The sequence below is a fragment of the Eumetopias jubatus genome, unplaced genomic scaffold, assembly GCF_037043125.1.
Source record: "Eumetopias jubatus isolate StellerSeaLion01/CBP00866 unplaced genomic scaffold, mEumJub1_p1.0 scaffold_17, whole genome shotgun sequence".
Classification (NCBI taxonomy): Eukaryota; Metazoa; Chordata; class Mammalia; order Carnivora; family Otariidae; genus Eumetopias; species Eumetopias jubatus.
Genome location: NW_028274823.1, coordinates 49,534,018 through 49,551,705, shown reverse-complemented (window position 1 = coordinate 49,551,705; position 17,688 = coordinate 49,534,018). Strand labels below are relative to the sequence as shown.

At 50.5% G+C, this 17,688-nt stretch overlaps 1 protein-coding gene across 1 annotated transcript in view; it reads right to left on the bottom strand.

The window, feature by feature from the left end:
• Positions 1 to 17,688, bottom strand: part of ZCCHC24 (zinc finger CCHC-type containing 24) — a 60,988-nt gene that overhangs the window by 31,917 nt on the left and 11,383 nt on the right. Inside the window, exon 2 of the mRNA XM_028109597.2 lies at positions 16,668 to 16,868. Within this exon, the coding sequence (XP_027965398.1) occupies positions 16,668 to 16,868 (201 nt within the window). The remainder of the gene's footprint in view (positions 1 to 16,667; positions 16,869 to 17,688) is intronic.

Below are 17,688 nucleotides of genomic sequence, written 5' to 3'. Positions count from 1 at the left end.
CCCATGTCAAAACAGCCTAAGGCAGAAAAGCTGGACAGAGAACCTCTGGAAATCTCTTCCAGCTCTGCCTCTTGACCTCTCGCAACATGGCTACACATTTAAGGGGATGGGGGCCGTCAACATCCTTTGCTGGCTTGTTCCCAATTTGTAAGTTCCTTCTTATGTCCAACCCAAAACATTCCAGCCACTGTTTCAGCCCTTTGCCTTTCTGCATGAAGATGGAGACAGTCTGGGCACAGACGCCCTTCCCTGGCTCAAAGGCAATCCCCAGCTCTCCTGCACCCTGGCTGAGGATGCCCCCCTTCCCTCCCCTGTTGCAGGTCTGGCTGGCCTTGCTGACTCACAGGGGGGTTGTACCCCCAAACAAATGGGGGTGGCCTCATCAAAGCCACAGAGGCTGTCAGAGTTTGAATCTGATGTGCTCCTATCAGGGACAGAAGCCCTGCTGGGCCAGAGTGCTTCCTAAAATGAGATGGGGATTTCCACCCAAGAACCCCTATCGGCCTATGGAAAGGTGGCCCAAAAGGCAGGCTCAGAAATGGGGAAGTAGGAGTCCAGATATTCCTTAGACCGAACTGTAATGTGCCCAACAGTCACCCGGGAGTTTGTGAAAATGCCTGTTCTGATTCAGCAGGTCTGGGGGAGGGCCCAAGGTTCTGCATTTCTGGCAAGCTCCTGGTGATGCTGCTGCTGGTCCACGGACCACACTTTGAGAAGCAGGCCTTTAGATGTTCATAAATAAAATATATTTATTCTGAAGAACCCCTTACTTTTGTTCAGCTTGACTTGCAATTCGTTCCAGCCCTGCTGGCTCGTGAGATCCACACAGCAGCTCTGAGGGGCAGATGGGATGTATATCACATCTATACGGATACACAGAAGGAGAAACTGAGGTAGAGCAAGGGCAAGGGGCTTGTTCTAAGTCACCCACCTGGCTGTACTCCCTCCTCTAAACTCCTCCTGTGGTTGGTTAGAACCACACAGCTTAGCAATGAGTGGCCTCACCTAGCAACTCCCTGTCCTGTCTACCACGCAACTGTGTAGGCCTGGGGATAGAAGCCAGCTCCTCAGCCCTGAGGCCTCTCGGGGGTCCCCAGGGGGCCCTCATTGAACTGTACTGGTTACTGATCCAGCTCCTGATGGGCTGAGTAGGTGGAACTCTGGGGGGGTTAGGAATCAGCCAGGCTGCAGAGCCACACTCCTTGGGCTCAAATCCCAGCTATGTCCTTGGCTCCTGTGTGACCCTAGGGGAATTCTTCGATGTCTCTAAGGACATCGATGATGTGCAAGGACCCAGCGCGGTTCCTGGTACATGGAGGATGCTCAGCCTATGTTAGCTCCCTCCCTACCTTCCCTACATTCCAATGGAGTCTTGTTCATTTCTCCCTTCCTTCCTCACAAATCTATGGCAGCACAGCCTCTGAAGGAGGACTGCCTGGACTCCATCTGTGCTGTGTGACCCTGGCCAAGTCACTTATCCTCTCAGGGCAATGGGGAAAATAGGATCCCCAGCCCAGAGGGCTGCAGCAGGAAGTAGATGAGTCAACATGCGTAAAGTGCTTAGAGCAGCACCTGGACGTAGTGAACGCTCCCTACACAGGCAGCTAATGTGCTTTCTCGCCCCTCCAGATGACGGCCTTAGCTCTGCAGCAGGTGCCAGAGCAGACACAGGCATCCAGGGTTGGAGCTGCAGAAGCAGCTCACATTTGCTGAGTACTCACTGTGTACCAGGACTTCCTGGGCCCACCCACCCCGGCCCCAAGATCATAATCAGAACACAAAATACTAAGCTGGTTGTGTGCAGATCTTTGGGGAACACAAAGGAGGGCATAACTGATGAATAGGGACAGCTCGAAAGGCGGGTGGGAGGAGGGAACCCCCCAGCCCTGTTTGAGCTTCATGCTCCCCAGCAAGGGGCAGAGGAGCTTGGGCTTCTGGCAGCTTTTACTCCTTGTCATCATGCTCACCACCTTGGAAACACAACCCCCTCCTCACTGTCACCCCAACCTGTGGGATGAGAGACTGGCTCCCATACCAAGCCTCCCTCCCTAGCCAAAGTCAGGGAAGTACCAGGATACAAGGCAGCGAGGAAAGCCGCGGGCAAGAAGGGGGCACACTTTCTCCCACGGCCTGATCTTTGCCTGGGTCAGAGCACAGCAGGTGCACAGTGTGTCCTAGTGGACAGAACCACTCTGTGGGCCGAGAGGGGCAGTGGGAAAGGCTGGGCCCTGGAAGGGGGCTGACTTGGCCTGATCCTCGCCAGCTGTAAGACAAATTACTTACCCTCTCCATGCTGCTTTGTTACAAAACAAAAGAAGGAAGAAAGGAAGTGAGGGGGAGATGAAGAGAGAGAAGAAGGTGGGCAGACGGACTGCAGAAACAGCCCAGGCTAGAGTGAGAATCGCATCAGCCAGTGACGGGGGTGCTTTGTAAGCCAGGCAAGAGGGAGGTCTCATTTCCCCTGGCTCCCCACCCCACTCCATGGGCATTCCTTCCCGGCCCCTGCTGCCCAATTTCTCTGCAGCCCAATCTTCGACATGGTGGGGAGAGAGCCCAGCTCTTAAAGGCAAGCCAGGTCAGTGGTGCCCAATCCCTGAACACAGAGGCCGGGCCACCTCCTTCCCCAGACAAAACCACGGGGTGCAGGAGGACCCAAAGCAGGCTCTGTCCCTGGGCACCACCCCAGACATGGTAGGAAGGGATGCTGCTGCCCTCACAAATGTATCTCCAGGGCCCAGGCACAGAAGAGGGCAGGTATCAGAAGCCCACATACCCTCTAGTCATTCAGGCAAACATTCTGTGGGCTGCACTTGGCTGCTCGACGGGCAGTGGGGGCAAATGGCACAACTAGACAGCTTTCAAAACCCATCTGCCTGCCTCACCACCTCTGGAGCTCACACAGGTCCTGACGTGGGCTCCCCAGCTGACCCCATTTCAGAGGCTCAGGCAGTGTGAGGGCTCAAGGGCAGGACAGGCTAGGCCAAAGGTGACCAGCTACTGAGAAGCAGGCCTGGGATAAGAGCTGCCCCCATAGCCCACGCGTGCCCCTCTGCCGGCCAAGCAGGCACAGCCCCCGCCCGGGCCAGGCCCCCAGAAAGTAGGACAGAGCGTTGTGTGAGGATCAGTCCAGGGCTAGGCAGGGCTCAGCGGGACAGGGAAGCAGCAAGGCGGGGGGCATGGAGGGGCACAGGAGGATGCTCCACACGAGAGGGGACATGTGGGCTGGACTGGGAGAAGACAGGAGAAACTGAGAGAGAATTACCAGCCAAGGGCATGGCACTAGCAAAGTCCTGGGGCATGGGAAGCCTCAGATCTCGAATGGCCAACACATGGGCATTGCCTCCTGGAGCCGCGCTGGGGCCCCATTCCAGGCCTGGAACAGAGCAGAGCCCACATTATGAGGGGCCTGGTCTGTCCTCTGGGCACTAGATGGAGAGGCAGTACAAGTGAGAAGCCACGGAAGGCCTGGGTTGGGGTGCTGGTTATGAAAAGTGGGGTTCAGAGAGGAGAGCCTGTGGGTCTAGGATGGCTGGGAAAGGTGCCTGAGGGAGGGGGATTCCTCTGGGCCCTGAAAGGGGGTAGGAGGGAAGAGATGAGGGAAGGGCCCTGCCGGGTGGGGGCGATGGCATGAGCCAAGGCAGAGGCTGAGAGTCCCAGGTGTGCGTGTGGAGGCACAGATGCGGTGTGCACCTGTGTGTGTGGTTAAGCGGCCTGGCGGGGGTGGGGCAGGGAAAAGGAAAGAGGAAGGTTCAGTGCCCGTTGCGTCCCAGGCTGCTTCTCATCTACCTCATGCCAACACTGTGAAGCCAGGCTCTTCACAATCGAGGGCCGATGAGGCTCAGGAGGCCCCGCAATGTACCGTATAGGACTAACAAGAGCTGCCGTTTACTGACCGCCGTGCGATGCCAAGCTCTGTATCACCTGCTTTGCCCACACATTTCCCACAAACACCCTGCAAGGTGCGTGAGCCCATTTTACAGATGACCGGGTACACTGTACGACAAGCACGAGGACATGCAGCTGGGAAAGGGCAGAAGAGCTGACTGAGCCCAGCTCGGTGAGATTCCACCGCCCTGCACTCTCCCATCCTCAGTGAGGTGGAGGGGGCCAAGGGATGACCCCGTCAGAACCTTCCATGGTTCTGAGCTACTCCAAGAGGAAAAAACTATGTGAGGGGGCAGGCCAAGAGCCTGGCACACAAGAGGCCATGGGCAGGTAAGGAATTAATGAGTGAGTGAATGGGGTCCTTCGGTGTTCGGAGGAAAGCAGTCCTTTTGGGCCTGGAGAACAGGAGAAACCAGACAAGGCTGTCTGGAGGAAGTGACACTGGGGAGTTGTTCAGTCCAAGGATGCAACTGCTTGGCTCCAGCCCTCCATCCACTAAGCCCTGCAGGTGGTTCAAGGACCAGGGACGGGTCCTGGCTCCCCGTTCTGCCAACATCCCTGTCCCTCGAGGCCCAGGGGCAGAGGATTGAGAAGGTAAGGCCAACTGACACGGCAAGATCGCTGGGGGCTCCGAGACACCATCTGTGGTCCATTTAAAAGGAGAACTGGCAGCTGAGGATGTGAAACTGGCCCTCTCAGACTCTTTCCTGCCAGGCCCGGGACAGCAGGAAGGATGTACAAGTGGCTACCCAGGGAGCCCCCACGCCCTGCACCCCGCCCCTCAGTCCCTCCCCCCTGCCCCCACCCCCGCAGCTGCTCCCACTCGTCTGTGCCAGGACCAGCACTTGGCTGGGCCAGAGGCGAGCTGACAGCCCACAGGAGGCACTGGGCATCTTCCAGCCGTGCCCCAGCGCCCTCCTCCTAGAGCACCCACTTGGGCAAAATGGAGCCTCCAGGACCCAGTCCCTACCTTCCTGTCCTTCAAACAAACCCAGGTGACCCAAAGTCCTAAGAGCCTGCCCCTGCCCCGATCCCAAGGCTCCCTCACGATCACTCAGCCCCTCTCTGGCCCATCCCAGAAGCAGCCCCCTGTTTGGGACCAGGATCGGGTGGCAGGACTGGGCCCCCTCTGATAAGCTTAGAGACCTGAAGCACTTCCTCAGACCTCTGGAATGCCTTAAAACAGTCTGAAACAGCCGAGCCTAACAGTAAGGATGGTCATTAACACAATCACAACAGCTAACACTTGGCGTGTGTATGAGGTGCCAGGCTCTCTGTTAAGCACCACAGATGCGAGAACTCATTTATCCTCACAACCTCCCACGATCTTCATCTTACAGAGGAGGAAACTGAGGCCCAGGGACATTCCATTAATTTTCCCAAAGACACGCAGCTAGTACATTCCAGGGCCGGGGGTCGAACCCAGGAGGGCTGGCGTCAGGGTCTGTGCTCAGAACTACCCTGCCACAGGGACGGGGTCTCGGAAGAGGCTGCCACACTGGCTCTGGGGTCCTTCTCCAGCGTCAGCACCTATGCCGACCAGGAGGCCCTCCACCGTCCCCCACCAACACCCATCCCGGCTAACACTCCCCGAACGCTTGACACATTCCAGGTCCTGTGCCAAGTGCCAGGACGTCACAGCCCAAGCCCCTTGGCCGGGCAGCCAGCCCCAGTGTCCGGAGGAACCCCTGCAAAACTACTCTGTACACACGCAGGCCACCAGCCCCAGGCCGGCCCTTCCTTGCTGGAGTCACATAATGATGCTGTTTGTCTTCCCTCCTTCCCTCCCTCCCTTCCTTCCTTCTTCTCCCCTCCTCCTTCCTTCCTCACTCTATGGATCCTTCATAACATGTAGTCCTGGCCCCGTGCTGCCAGAAAACCTCAGTTTCCCCACCAGCATACTGATGGCTCTGAACTAATCAAGGATCCTGAGCCCAAGGTTCTGCAGGGAAAATCCTGCGTCTGCTCAGTCCCTCTCTGCCTGCCCCCTTCCCAGGCTCCAGCCCCCCTGGGCCCAGAGGACACCTGGGCCTGCAGTGAGGGCAGGGCTGGAAGGGGGGGCTGGAAATCCCAGGTAGGCGTCAGACATGGGCTGGAGGTCACACCTCTCCCTGCCTCCTTCAGAGCCCCCCGGGGACCCCAGCCTGCTCTGGCCTGGGGAGCAGTGCAAGGACTGGGGTCCAGCAGCTGCAGAGGTCAGAGTGGGGGAGAAGGGGGCCTGGGCTAGCCTTTGCTCTTCCCTCACCTCTCGTCCCTTGCCTGAGCAAGACCCTGAAACTATTTACATACCACCTCTAAGGTTTCAGCTGTTCTAGGATCGATTCTCTCCCTGCTCTATTTTTCTTCTTCTTTTGCAATCTCCAAGTAACCCGAGCCGCCAGATGGGTGGGGGCGATGATTGTTTTCTGTCTGACATCTGGATTTCATTAGCAGCCCTGGGCATGCTGACTCAGGAATGGCAGCTCCCCTGGGCTCAGGCCCTCCCCGGACCCCTCACAGGGCCTGGTCCTTCCCTGGACACAGGAGGCACAGGTGATGACACCCCTCAGACCTCCCTCAAAGACATAAGCAGCCCCCTCCCCACCACCACCAAGAACGTCCTGGGAGTGAGAGAGCCTGAGAGCTTGGAGGATTTCTGCTCCCAGCTCAGCGCCTGATGGCAGGCTGCCAGGCTGAGTGTGGCTGGGCCTGACTGCCATGAAGGGTGGACAGAGGGCTTAGGGCAAGGACACCGGGTCCTGGATGTCCTGCCCTCATCCACACCCCTGCCTCCTCCCTACAGAGATGTGAGTGAGCCATCAGGGCAGGGAGTCCTGCACAGACCCCAAATCGCAGATACATTTTGGAGATGAGGAAAGGTGGCCCAGAGTGGTCACCATGCCCCAGAAATGGTACCTTCTTACAAGTGTCTGGAATTTGTCCCCTCACCTCCAACCTTTGCTCACCCTTCCTTGCCCAACATCTGGTCTTATCATCCATCCATGTTACTGGACTGGTTTTGTTTGCAGTCTCGCCTCCTCCAGCCCGGCCTCCGACTGCCACCAGTGTGAGCTTTCAAAATGCCAATCGGAGCATGTCACCTAAACCCTTGGGTGGCTGCCCCCTGCCCTCCAGATAAAGTCCAAGTTTGTGCAGCTTGGCACACAGGCCCTTCACCACCTGCTGTGGCCACACCTCCCTCTCCTCCCCTTAGGCACCCAGCGCACCAGCCTCAGCCAAGGGCTTGCGCTTCCCGGAAAGCATACCCTCATTTACACGCTTGCTTGGAAGACTTCCCCACCCCAGTTCTAGGCTCGTCCTCTCGGAGGCTTCACATGAAGCCACAGGCCGAGCCAGTCCTGCGCCGCAAACCTCAACCGGAGCCCTGGTCATCCGGAACAGCCCTCAGTGCTTCTGTCTATCCCACTGAGGACAGGGATGGAGCCTTATCGAGCATGGGCCTGGCACACAGTAGGAGCTCAGAGATGGCTGGGCGACTGCAGCGTGTCTGGGCCCAGCTCTGTCCTGGGCAGATTATGCGTCCTGGGCACAGAGGTGGCACCGAGCCAAGCCCCCACCACAAACACCCATACCCATGCAGGTTCCAGCGGGCTCAGAGCAAAATGCTGCCACTCGGGTCTTCACAGCCTGCCACGCTGGGGCGCAGAAGCCAACATGAAATGTGCAGGTAAACCTGCAGGTGGGCCCCGCAGACAGCAACCATGCCTCTCTCAGAGCCAGCTGGGATTTTTCCTGCCACCAGAGCTGGCAGCCCCAACCCACCCCGGCCTTCTCGACTGCACTGGGGGCCGCAGACACCCTGGGGCTGGGCCAGTGCTGCGATCTTCCAGACACAACAACTTGGCCAGACCAGGTCTGTTATGGTCTCTACTCACATCGTCCTTGCCCCTCTTCATTTCCAGTCACCCACCTTTGTAAAGAACCCTAACAAAAATAAATAAAGAACCCCAACTTTCTGAAAACTAATGATAACACTATGTGTGAACTAAAATCTAAAAAAATAAAAAATAAATTAAAAAAATAATAAAGAACCCTGACTTTCTGAGATTGACAGTGGAGATCAGGCTGGTGCTGAGGCAGATCATAGACCCTAATTTAAAAAGCATGGGCTCTGGGGGCACCCGGGTGGCTCAGTCAGTGGAGCATCTGACTCTTGATTTCAGCTCAGGTCTTAGTCTCAGGGTCGTGTGATCGAACCCCAAGTCCAGCTCCATGCTCAGCAGGGAGTCTGCTAGAGATTCTCTCTCCCTCTCCCTCTCCCCAACCCCCTCTCCCTCTTAAAAAATAAGTAAAAAATAAAAATATGGGTTCTGGAATGAGGAAGGCCTACGTTCCAACTCTATCTTTGCTGTTTTCTAGCTACATGACTTTAGGCAAGTCACTTAACTCCTCTGGGCCTCAGTTTTATCATCTGGCAATTGACCTGATAGAGCTTTTGAGAGAATTAAATGAGTTAATGCATATTTCACACCTAGCTTAGTGGTCAACTCAGCACGTACAGACTAGCATCACTGTTGTTAATATTATTATTGCCCTGGAACTCGACGCCTGGCACAGGGTGGAGACAGCTGCAGGCACAGGGTTTTCAAGAACTGAATGGTAGACATTCTTAACTCCTGGACATTTTAGGGTCAGTGCTGACATTGGCGGGAGATGGACCTTGGCCCAGGTACAGCCTCACCCCCCAAAAAGGGGCTGCCCTTCAGCATCATTGGTAATTTTTTCCAGCACTTCTGCATCTGCTTCAGGGGGCTCCCAGTCTTCCTGTAGTGCCCAATCCCCCTCACACTGCCCCCCGGGACCTATGAGAAGCCCCATCAGTCCAATGGCTGAACTCTGGACACCTCTCTCCACCCTTACGATTGGAAAAGAATCATTTAACCAAGTACCAGGCTCCTGTACACTCTGTAGTATGTCCTGGGCCCAGCTCTGTCCTGGGCAGATTACGCATCCTGGGCACAGAGGTGGCACCGAGCCAAGCCCCCACCACAAACACCCATACCCATGCAGGTTCCAGCGGGCTCAGAGCAAAATGCTGCCACTCGGGTCTTCACAGCCTGCCACAGTGGGGCGCAGAAGCCAACATGAAATGCTCAGGTAAGCCTGCAGGTGGGCCCCGCAGACAGCAACCATGCCTCTCTCAGAGCCAGCTGGGATTTTTCCTGCCACCAGAGCTGGCAGCCCCAACCCACCCTGGCCTTCTTGACTGCACCGGGGGCCACAGAGTATCTCCTGGTTCCTGTATGCCACCACCCAGGCTGTTGGCAGTGAATGCCTAGGATTCCACACATTCTACCCCCAGTTAGACCATTTAAGATTTTAAAAGCACTTAGACCACTCAAAAATCATCCCACAAAAGGGGAGAAGAGAAAGGATCAGAAAAACTTTGAAGAACTAATGGCTGAAAAGTTCCCAAATCCAACGAAAAACCTTAATCAACACTTCCAAGGAGCTCAACAGAGTCCAAGTAGGATAAACACAAAGAGATTCACAAATATACACATTGTAGTAAAACTGTTGAAGCTAAAACAAGGAGAAAATGTTGAAAGCATCAAGAGAAAAATGACACATCATTTACAATGGAATTCCAACAATATTAACAATTGACTTCTCATCAGACATGGAGGCCAGAGGGCAGTGGGGTAATAGTCAGCTTGCTCAAAGGGGGGAAAAACTGTCAGCCAAGAATTCTATACCCTGCAAAGCTATCTTTAAGAAATGAAAGTGAAATAAAGACATTCCCAGATAAACAAAAGCACAGGATTTCATTGCTGGCACACCAACCTTTCAAGAAATAGTAAAGGAAGTTCTTCAGGCTGAAAGCAAGTGACCCCAGACATAATGCAAATACACATAAAGAAACAGGAGCTCTGATAAGGTGGTTATGTGATTATAAAACACAGCACAAATGAATTTTTCTTTTCCTTTCTTCTCTTAGTTGATTTAAAAACCAAACGTATAAAACAAATATATATTACTGTACTATCTGTCCTATAACATTTGGAAATGTAAGATATTTGCCAGTGATAGCACAGAGGAGGCAGTTAGAAGCAAATCTGTCTTGGGCTAAGGATATGACTCCAGGTGGTAACTTGAGTCCCACAGGAACAAATGAAGAGACCTAGAAGCTAGAAATAAAAGAGCTAAAATGCCAAAAGCTATGGACATATAACTGCTCTCTTTTCTTCTTCTAGCTTCTCTAAGACACATAAAATTACATGAAGTAACAATTATAAAAAGCATTGTTGAATTTGCAACATACAAAGATGTAATACGTATAACAATAATGCCGCAAAAATCAGGGAAAGAGAATAGAGCTATAAAGGAGTCATATTTCTAGACCTCATTGGAATTAAGTTAGTATAAGTCTGAAGCAGATTTTATATGTTACGGTATGTAAAATAAGCCCCAGGACAGCTACTAAGGAAATAGCTTTAAAAAGTGAAAAAAAAAATCATGAAAGAAATCAAAATGTCACATTAGAAAAGTATCACTTAATGCAAAAGAAAGCAGTACAGAAGGAAGAGGAAACAAAAAAGACATGAGTAATTCAGAAAACAAAAAGTAAAACAGCAGACCTAAATCCAACTATAGCAATAATCTCATATATCAAAAGAGCATTAATAATAGCATTATCAATAATATGAATGGATCAAACAATCCAAGCAAAAGGCAGGGATTGCCGAGGTGAATAAAGAGTGAACCAAGATCCAACTACATGCTGTCTACAGGAGACACAATTTAGATCTAAAGATAGGAAAGTAAAAATGAACAAAGATCTATCATGTACATAAGGAAGCTGGCTATACTAGCATCAGACAAATTGGACTTTAAAACAAAAATGTTACTAGAGATAAACAGGGACACTATAGAACAATAAAAGGATCAATTCATCAGAAAATACAACAATTATAAACATAGGTATAGCTAACAAAGGAACACCAAAATACATGCAGCAAAAACTGGCAGAATTGAAGAAAAAAGGGGCGCCTGGGTGGCTCAGTCGTTAAGCGTCTGCCTTCGGCTCAGGTCATGATCCCAGGGTCGGTCCTGGGATCAAGCCCCACGTCGGGCTCCCTGCTCAGCGGGAAGCCTGCTTCTCCCTCTACCAGTCTCCCTGCTTGTGTTCCCTCTCTCGTTATGTCTCTCTCTGTCAAATAAAGAAAATAAAATCTTTAAAAAAGTTTATTAAAAATCAAAAACTAATAATGTAATGTATGGTGATTAACATAACAATAAAAATTTAAAGAAAAAAATAAAATTTATTAAAAAAAGAATTGAAGAAAAAAATAGCTAATTGAACAATAATAGAGATTTAAACACTCCTACACTTACAATAATGGTTACAAGAACAAGGCAGAACATCAGCAAGGGGACAGAAGACACCAACAACACTGTAAACCAACTAGACCTAACAGATACCTACAGAACACTACAACCACCAACAGCAGAATTAATTCTTCTCAACTGCCCACGAACCATTCTCAAGGATAGCCCAAATGCTATGAAACAAACCACAACAAATTTAGAATTTAGAAAAATTTAGAAGCACTAAAATAATACAAAGTATGTTCTCTGACCACAATGGAATAAAAGGAGAAATCATTTTTAAAACACATTTGGGAAACTCACAAATATGTGGATATTAAACAACACACTTCTAAATAACCAGTGGGTCACAGAAGAAGTCACAAGGGAAATCAGAAAATACTCTGTGATGAACGAAAAGGAAGATACAACACACAGAATTATGGGATGTGGCTCAGAGGAAAATTTATACCTGTGAATATCTACATTAAAAATAGAAGAAAGATGTAAAATCAGTAACCTAACTTTCCATCTCAAGAAATTGGTCAAAGAAGAGCAAACTAAACCTAAAACAATCTGAAGGAAGGAAATAATAAAGATTAGAATGAAGAATTGAAAGCAAAGACTCAGAGCTATCTGCACACCCATGTTCATAGAAGCATTATTCACAATAGTCAAAAGGTGGAAGCAAGCCAGCTGTCCTTTGATGGATAATTAGATAAACAAAATGTGGTCTACACACATGCAGGCACACACACACAGGAATGTTATTTGGCCTTAAAAAAGAAAGGAACTGAACTGGGTGCCTGGGTGGCTCAGTTGGTTAAGCAACTGCCTTCGGCTCAGGTCATGATCCCGGAGTCCTGGGATCGAGTCCCACATCAGCCTCCCGGCTCAGCGGGGAGCCTGCTTCTCTCTCTGACCTTCTCCCCTCTCATGCTGTCTCTCTCTCTCTCTCTCTCTCTCTCTCTCTCTCTCTCTCTCAAATAAATAAAAATAAAATCTTAAAAAAAAAAAGGAAGGAACTTTTGAAATGTGTTACAACGTGAATGAAACTTAAGGACATTATGCTAAGCGAACTAAGCCAATCACAAAATGACAAATACTGTGTGATTCCACTTATATGAGGTCCCTAGAGTAGTGAAATTCATAGCAACAGAAAGTAGAATGGTAGTTGCCAGGAGCCGGGGGAGGGAAAGAGATGGGGTTATCGTTTAATGGGTACAGAGTTTCACAAAAAAAAGAGAGTTCCATGGATGGATGGTGGTGATGGTTGCCCAACAATGTGAATGTACAGTTGACCCTTGAACCACGTGGGGTTTGAGGTGCCAAACCCCTCCACTTTTTATACACAAAAATCTGTGTATAACTCCTGACTCCCCCCAAACTTAACTACTAATAGCTTTACTAGTAACATAAATAGTCAAGTAACCCATATTTTGCATGTTACATGTATTCTATATTGTATATAATAAAGTTTGCTAGAGAAAGGAAAATGTTATTAAGAAAATCATAGAGAACATAGTTATTGTACTATATTGTATTTACCGAAAAAAATCTATGTATACATTCAAACCAAAATGATTCAAGGGTCAACTCTCCTTAATACCACTGAATTGGACATGTAAGAATAATTAAGATGGCAAATTTTATGTTGTATATATTTTACCACAATTTTTTAAAAGATTTGAGTGAAAAATAATGTAATAGAGAACAGAAAAACAGTACAGGAGGTCAAATAAACCAAAATTTGTTTCTTTGAAAAGTTCAGCAAAACTGACAAACCTTTAGCTAGATTGACCAAGGAAAAAAAAAGAGAGAAGACTCAATTATGAGAATCAGAAAGAAAAGAGGGGGACATTATAACCAACCTTACAGAAATGAAAATGATTATAAGAGAATATTACAAACAATTGTATGCCAATAACTTTGATAACTTAGATGAAACAGACAAATTCTACAAAATACACAAACGACAGAAACTGACTCAAGAAGAAATAGAAAATCTGAATAGACCTATAACACAAAAAGAGATTGAATTCATAATTTTAAAAATCTACCCAAAAAAGAAAACCCAAATTCAGATGGCTTCACGAGTGAATTCTACCAAACATTTAAAGAAGAATTATTTTTTTAAAGGTTTTATTTATTTATTTGAGAGAGAAAGAGAGAGCATGACGGGGGCAGAGGGAGAAGCAGACTCCCTGCTGAGCAAGGAGCTCGATGTGGGGCTCAATCCCAGGCAGACGCTCACCTGACTGAGCCACCCAGGTGCCCCTAAAGAAAAATTAATATTAATTCCTCACAAACTCTTCCAGAAAATAGAACAGGATAGAACACTTCCCAAATCATGGAACTGGTAATTACTACTTGAAAGCAATATACTAAGTGAAAAAATCCAGTGACAAAAGACCGCATATTATATGATTCTATCTTTATGAGATGTCCAGAATAGGCAAATCTATAGAGATATAAAGTAGAATATGAGTTCCTAGGAGTTGGGGAGCCAGGGGGTAGTGATAGCTAAAGAGTATGAGGTTTCTTTTTGGGGTGATAAAAATGTTCTACAATTGGGACACTTGGCTGGCTCAGTCGGTGGAGCATGCAACTCTTAATCTCAGGGTCGTGAGTTCAAGCCCCACACTGGGTGTAGAGATTACTGAAATAAATAAAATCTTTTAAAAAAGTGTTCTATAATTGTGGTAATGGTTGAGCAGCTCGGTGAATATACTAAAAAATCATTGACTTGTACATTTTAAATGGGTCAATTATATGGTATGTGAATTATATCTCACTAAAGGTCTTACCAAAACAAGCATTCCCACTCCACTTTTAAATATTATATATGCTGAGCTCATAATATTTCATTTGAAACAGAGGTTTCCATGGCTTATAAAAGCTTTGTCTGCCCATTCCTTCATTCCGGAAGACTTATACTGAGCACCTGCTGTGTGTGGTATCTTGGGCCAGCATGGGGGTACGGAGATGAATCTAGCCCAGCACCTGCCCCTGGAGCTTGTAGTCAGCTGAGGGGTGGGGAACATCTAATTATATTCCAGCCTGCCAAAATACCTTCTACCTTGCCAAATAGGCACACTCTCCATTGTTACCCAAGGGAGAAAAAAATAATGCTCGCCAACATTTATTAAGTGCTTACCAGACACTGTGCTAAGCACTTTCCATGCATTCCTTCCTTGAATCCTCACAACATTGCTATGTGTTAGTGTTCTCATCAGCTTTGTTTTACAGCTGATGAAACTCTCATGAAAGGTGGAGGAAGTCCTTGGGCCTGCAGTAGTCTCTGATAGAATCAGGTCTGAGGCGGAGCTGGAAGAGGGCCTCTACCAGCTCAAGAGGGAAACTGAGGCCCCACAGGCCATGAGCGTCTCAGCCTGGATTGGTATAGATACTCAAGAAAGCAAAGAGCACGGAGGTCCCAAGACTGGGGTTCTCAGAGACGTTCTGCCCTCTCCCCAGCACTTCAGCTCTCTGAGACTCTGTTTCTTCACCTGTAAAATGGGGCCGGTACTTCTTCTGCAGAGTGAAGACACTATGTAATCCATATAAAGGAATATAAAGGAAGAACCGGGGTTTGCACTATGCTGGAAATCAAGAGGCACTGAGATCAGGGACCGTCTGCCCCCACATTTAGTAGAGGGCCCAGGCATGCACACACACTCACACACACACACCTTCACCATCCCTCCCCCTCTGCCTCAACCTCCCTTGCCTTTGGATACTGGTCACCCTTCTTCCAACAACCTGCCAAGCCCACTCAAGCCGTCCTTTTCCTGGAAGCTTTCCCAGGCTGCCAGCTCGGAACAGGCACACCTCCTCAGAGCCCCAAGAGCCCCTGTTGGTGTCTGAATGTCACCTGCTGGCTAGGGTTAAAATTCCGGCACCTCCACAGACTGGCTCAACGATTCTGTATGAGTGCTTGACTCACTCAAAGCATTATATAACAAGAGGCTAATGAGAGACTTGACACACTGGGTAACTGTGAGCACAGGCTGTAGGCAGGAGATGATGAGGGAAGTTTCCAAGGTACAGTAAGTGAGAGTCCCCTCGCAGGGGCTCATCTGGGGAAGGTACAAGGGGCTGCTGCCTGGGTAGGCCAGGGGCACATCCCTGAGGACAAACCAGATCCCTAGCTGTCTGTTTGCTCCTCATCCCATCCGGAGAACCCCTGGGGGGTAGGGGCCTTACCCTGTGCTGAATCTCCTCATGCCAAGGGCCCCTCGTTTACTGCATATACTGAGGGCAGACAGGGCCCACTAGAGTGTGGGGTCTGGAGGACAGCCATCAGTGAGCCGGCTCCCATACTCAGGGTCAGGGGCGGGCTTCTCTTGACCAAGGGTAAGTGGAGGCTGATATCACTGGTATATACACAAATCCCCAGGACTTTTACTAAAATGTAGTTATGGGTTGGGCCTAAGACTCTGCATTTCTAACAAGCTCCCAGATGACACTGATGCAGCAAGGACCTAAAGCATGGCACAGCTATTTCTGAGAGGAGCAATGAGCAACAAGCTCATCTCGGCCTCCATTGGTCCGGAGGCACCCAGCCCCACCCAACCACAGCCTGGGCTTCCACCATCTGGAGGGTAAGACTACATGGATTTTCTGAGTTTCCAAGATCCCATTTCCATTACATATGTAAAATAAAAGTAAAAATACACATTATAAAAACATTAGAAAATATGAAAAAATAGTAAGAAAAAGAATCACGGATCCATCTTGTACTGTATTTAAGACGACCTTAACCTCTCTCCCCAGGAGGTCAAAGCCATGTCTTTCGGAGTCAGGAGTCATTCTGTGAGTGGGATCTGACCCCAGGAGCCCCATGCTGTCACAGCGAAGCACTGGGTGGGAGACAGGGGCTGCTCTCCGCACTCCCGATCTCCTGGCCCCTTCCCACCCCATGAGAGATGCCCAGCCTGCGGTGTCTGAGGCCTTCACCCAGACCTACCCTGGAGACACAAAGAGGGGGGCAAGGACCTCTCACCTCCCCTCTCACAGGCAGGAGACTGAGGAAGCACTACAGCGGAGGAGAGAGAAGTGGGGTCTGGGGGAGGGGGTACACATCTGGATTCCTGGCCCAGAGCCCGCATTCCTTCCCTGTGAGTGTGAGGAGATGGGGTCTCTCTCGGGAGAGCTGCGAGGAGGCTGCGGGCCCCCGTCCTGCCCCACTGTAACAGGCTGCACCCTGGCAGGAAGACTGGTGGAGACGTGAAGGCCTGGAACCTCATTTGGGCGGCCCTCACCCCAATTGCTCACTAGCCAGGGCAGGCCCAGGCTGGGGCTCTGTCCCAACCACACCAACCAACCTTGCCTCAGAAATACCAGAGGGGAGAAAAAGGTAGAGACCAGAGGACCACAGGGCCACTTGTTTGGGGAAGGGGCCCTGGGGCAGGGAGTGTGTGGGGTGGGGGGCTGTTGGGCCTGTTCTACCCAGGGAAGCGGGGCCGCCTTACCTGGGGGCAGTCCTTGATGTAGTGTCCTTTGTTGAAGCACAGGTGGCACAGGTAGTTGGGTGGGGGCCGCTTGCTGGGCTTGCGGGTCTCAGAGGTGAGGGTCAGGTCCGAGAAGTGCTCAGTGAGGGAGCTGAGGCCATCGGCGATGTTGTTGAGGGAGCCGTAGGGCGAGGCGCTCTTGTACATGCTGCTGCTTGGCGCCTGTGGGGAGACAGAGGCTGTGAGGGCTGCCCAGGCCTCATTTGCAGCTCATTTGCGGCTGTGGCCTCAGGGCAATGTCCACGGGCACGCACATGCACATGCACGCTCGCGCACACTGTATGCGAGCACGTACAGTACTCGCATGCCTTACGAGTCACACTGACTCCCGAGCTGCCTGGGGGCTCCGGCCTCCTGGAGCCTGAGTTCATGTTCTAACTGTAGCTGTACGTCCATGGGCAAGCCAGTGAACCACTCTGGGCCCCAGAGTACCCCTCTGGAAACCGGAAGTAACGATAGCCACCTCCTGGGGTGCCTATGAGGCTAAAGTGAGGTCCCTTTATCTCCCACCTGGCACTTAGGAACCACTCAGTAAGCAGTGAGGAGGGGGAGGCGGAGGTGGAAGAGGATTATTAGTTCTTGCCAGGAGGTAAGAAGGCATAGCAGAAAGCCAGCTGTTAGATCTGGGGCTCTGCCTTTTACTAGGGCTTTAAACAAGTCACTTAGCTCTGAGCTGACTCAGTTTCCCCATCTTACAAGAAAGAGGAGCATCGGCTTGTAGGATTGTTTCCATTGTACAGAAGAGAAGACTGAGGTTCAGGGCTCTGCCCGGTCTCCTGTGGCACGAGGCCTGTGCAGACTGTGTCCGGGGAGCCCCAGGGCTGGCCCAGGCCCGCCCTCTGGGAGCCTGGGAGGAAGCGGCCCACCTCTCCCACCTCCAGTTGACAGGAACCAGATGTCTTGCCTGGCCTCAAAGCAGATGCGGCCCAGGCCCCCTCCTGGTGTATACAGCCTCTATTTATAGGAGTCACGGGCTCTGGGC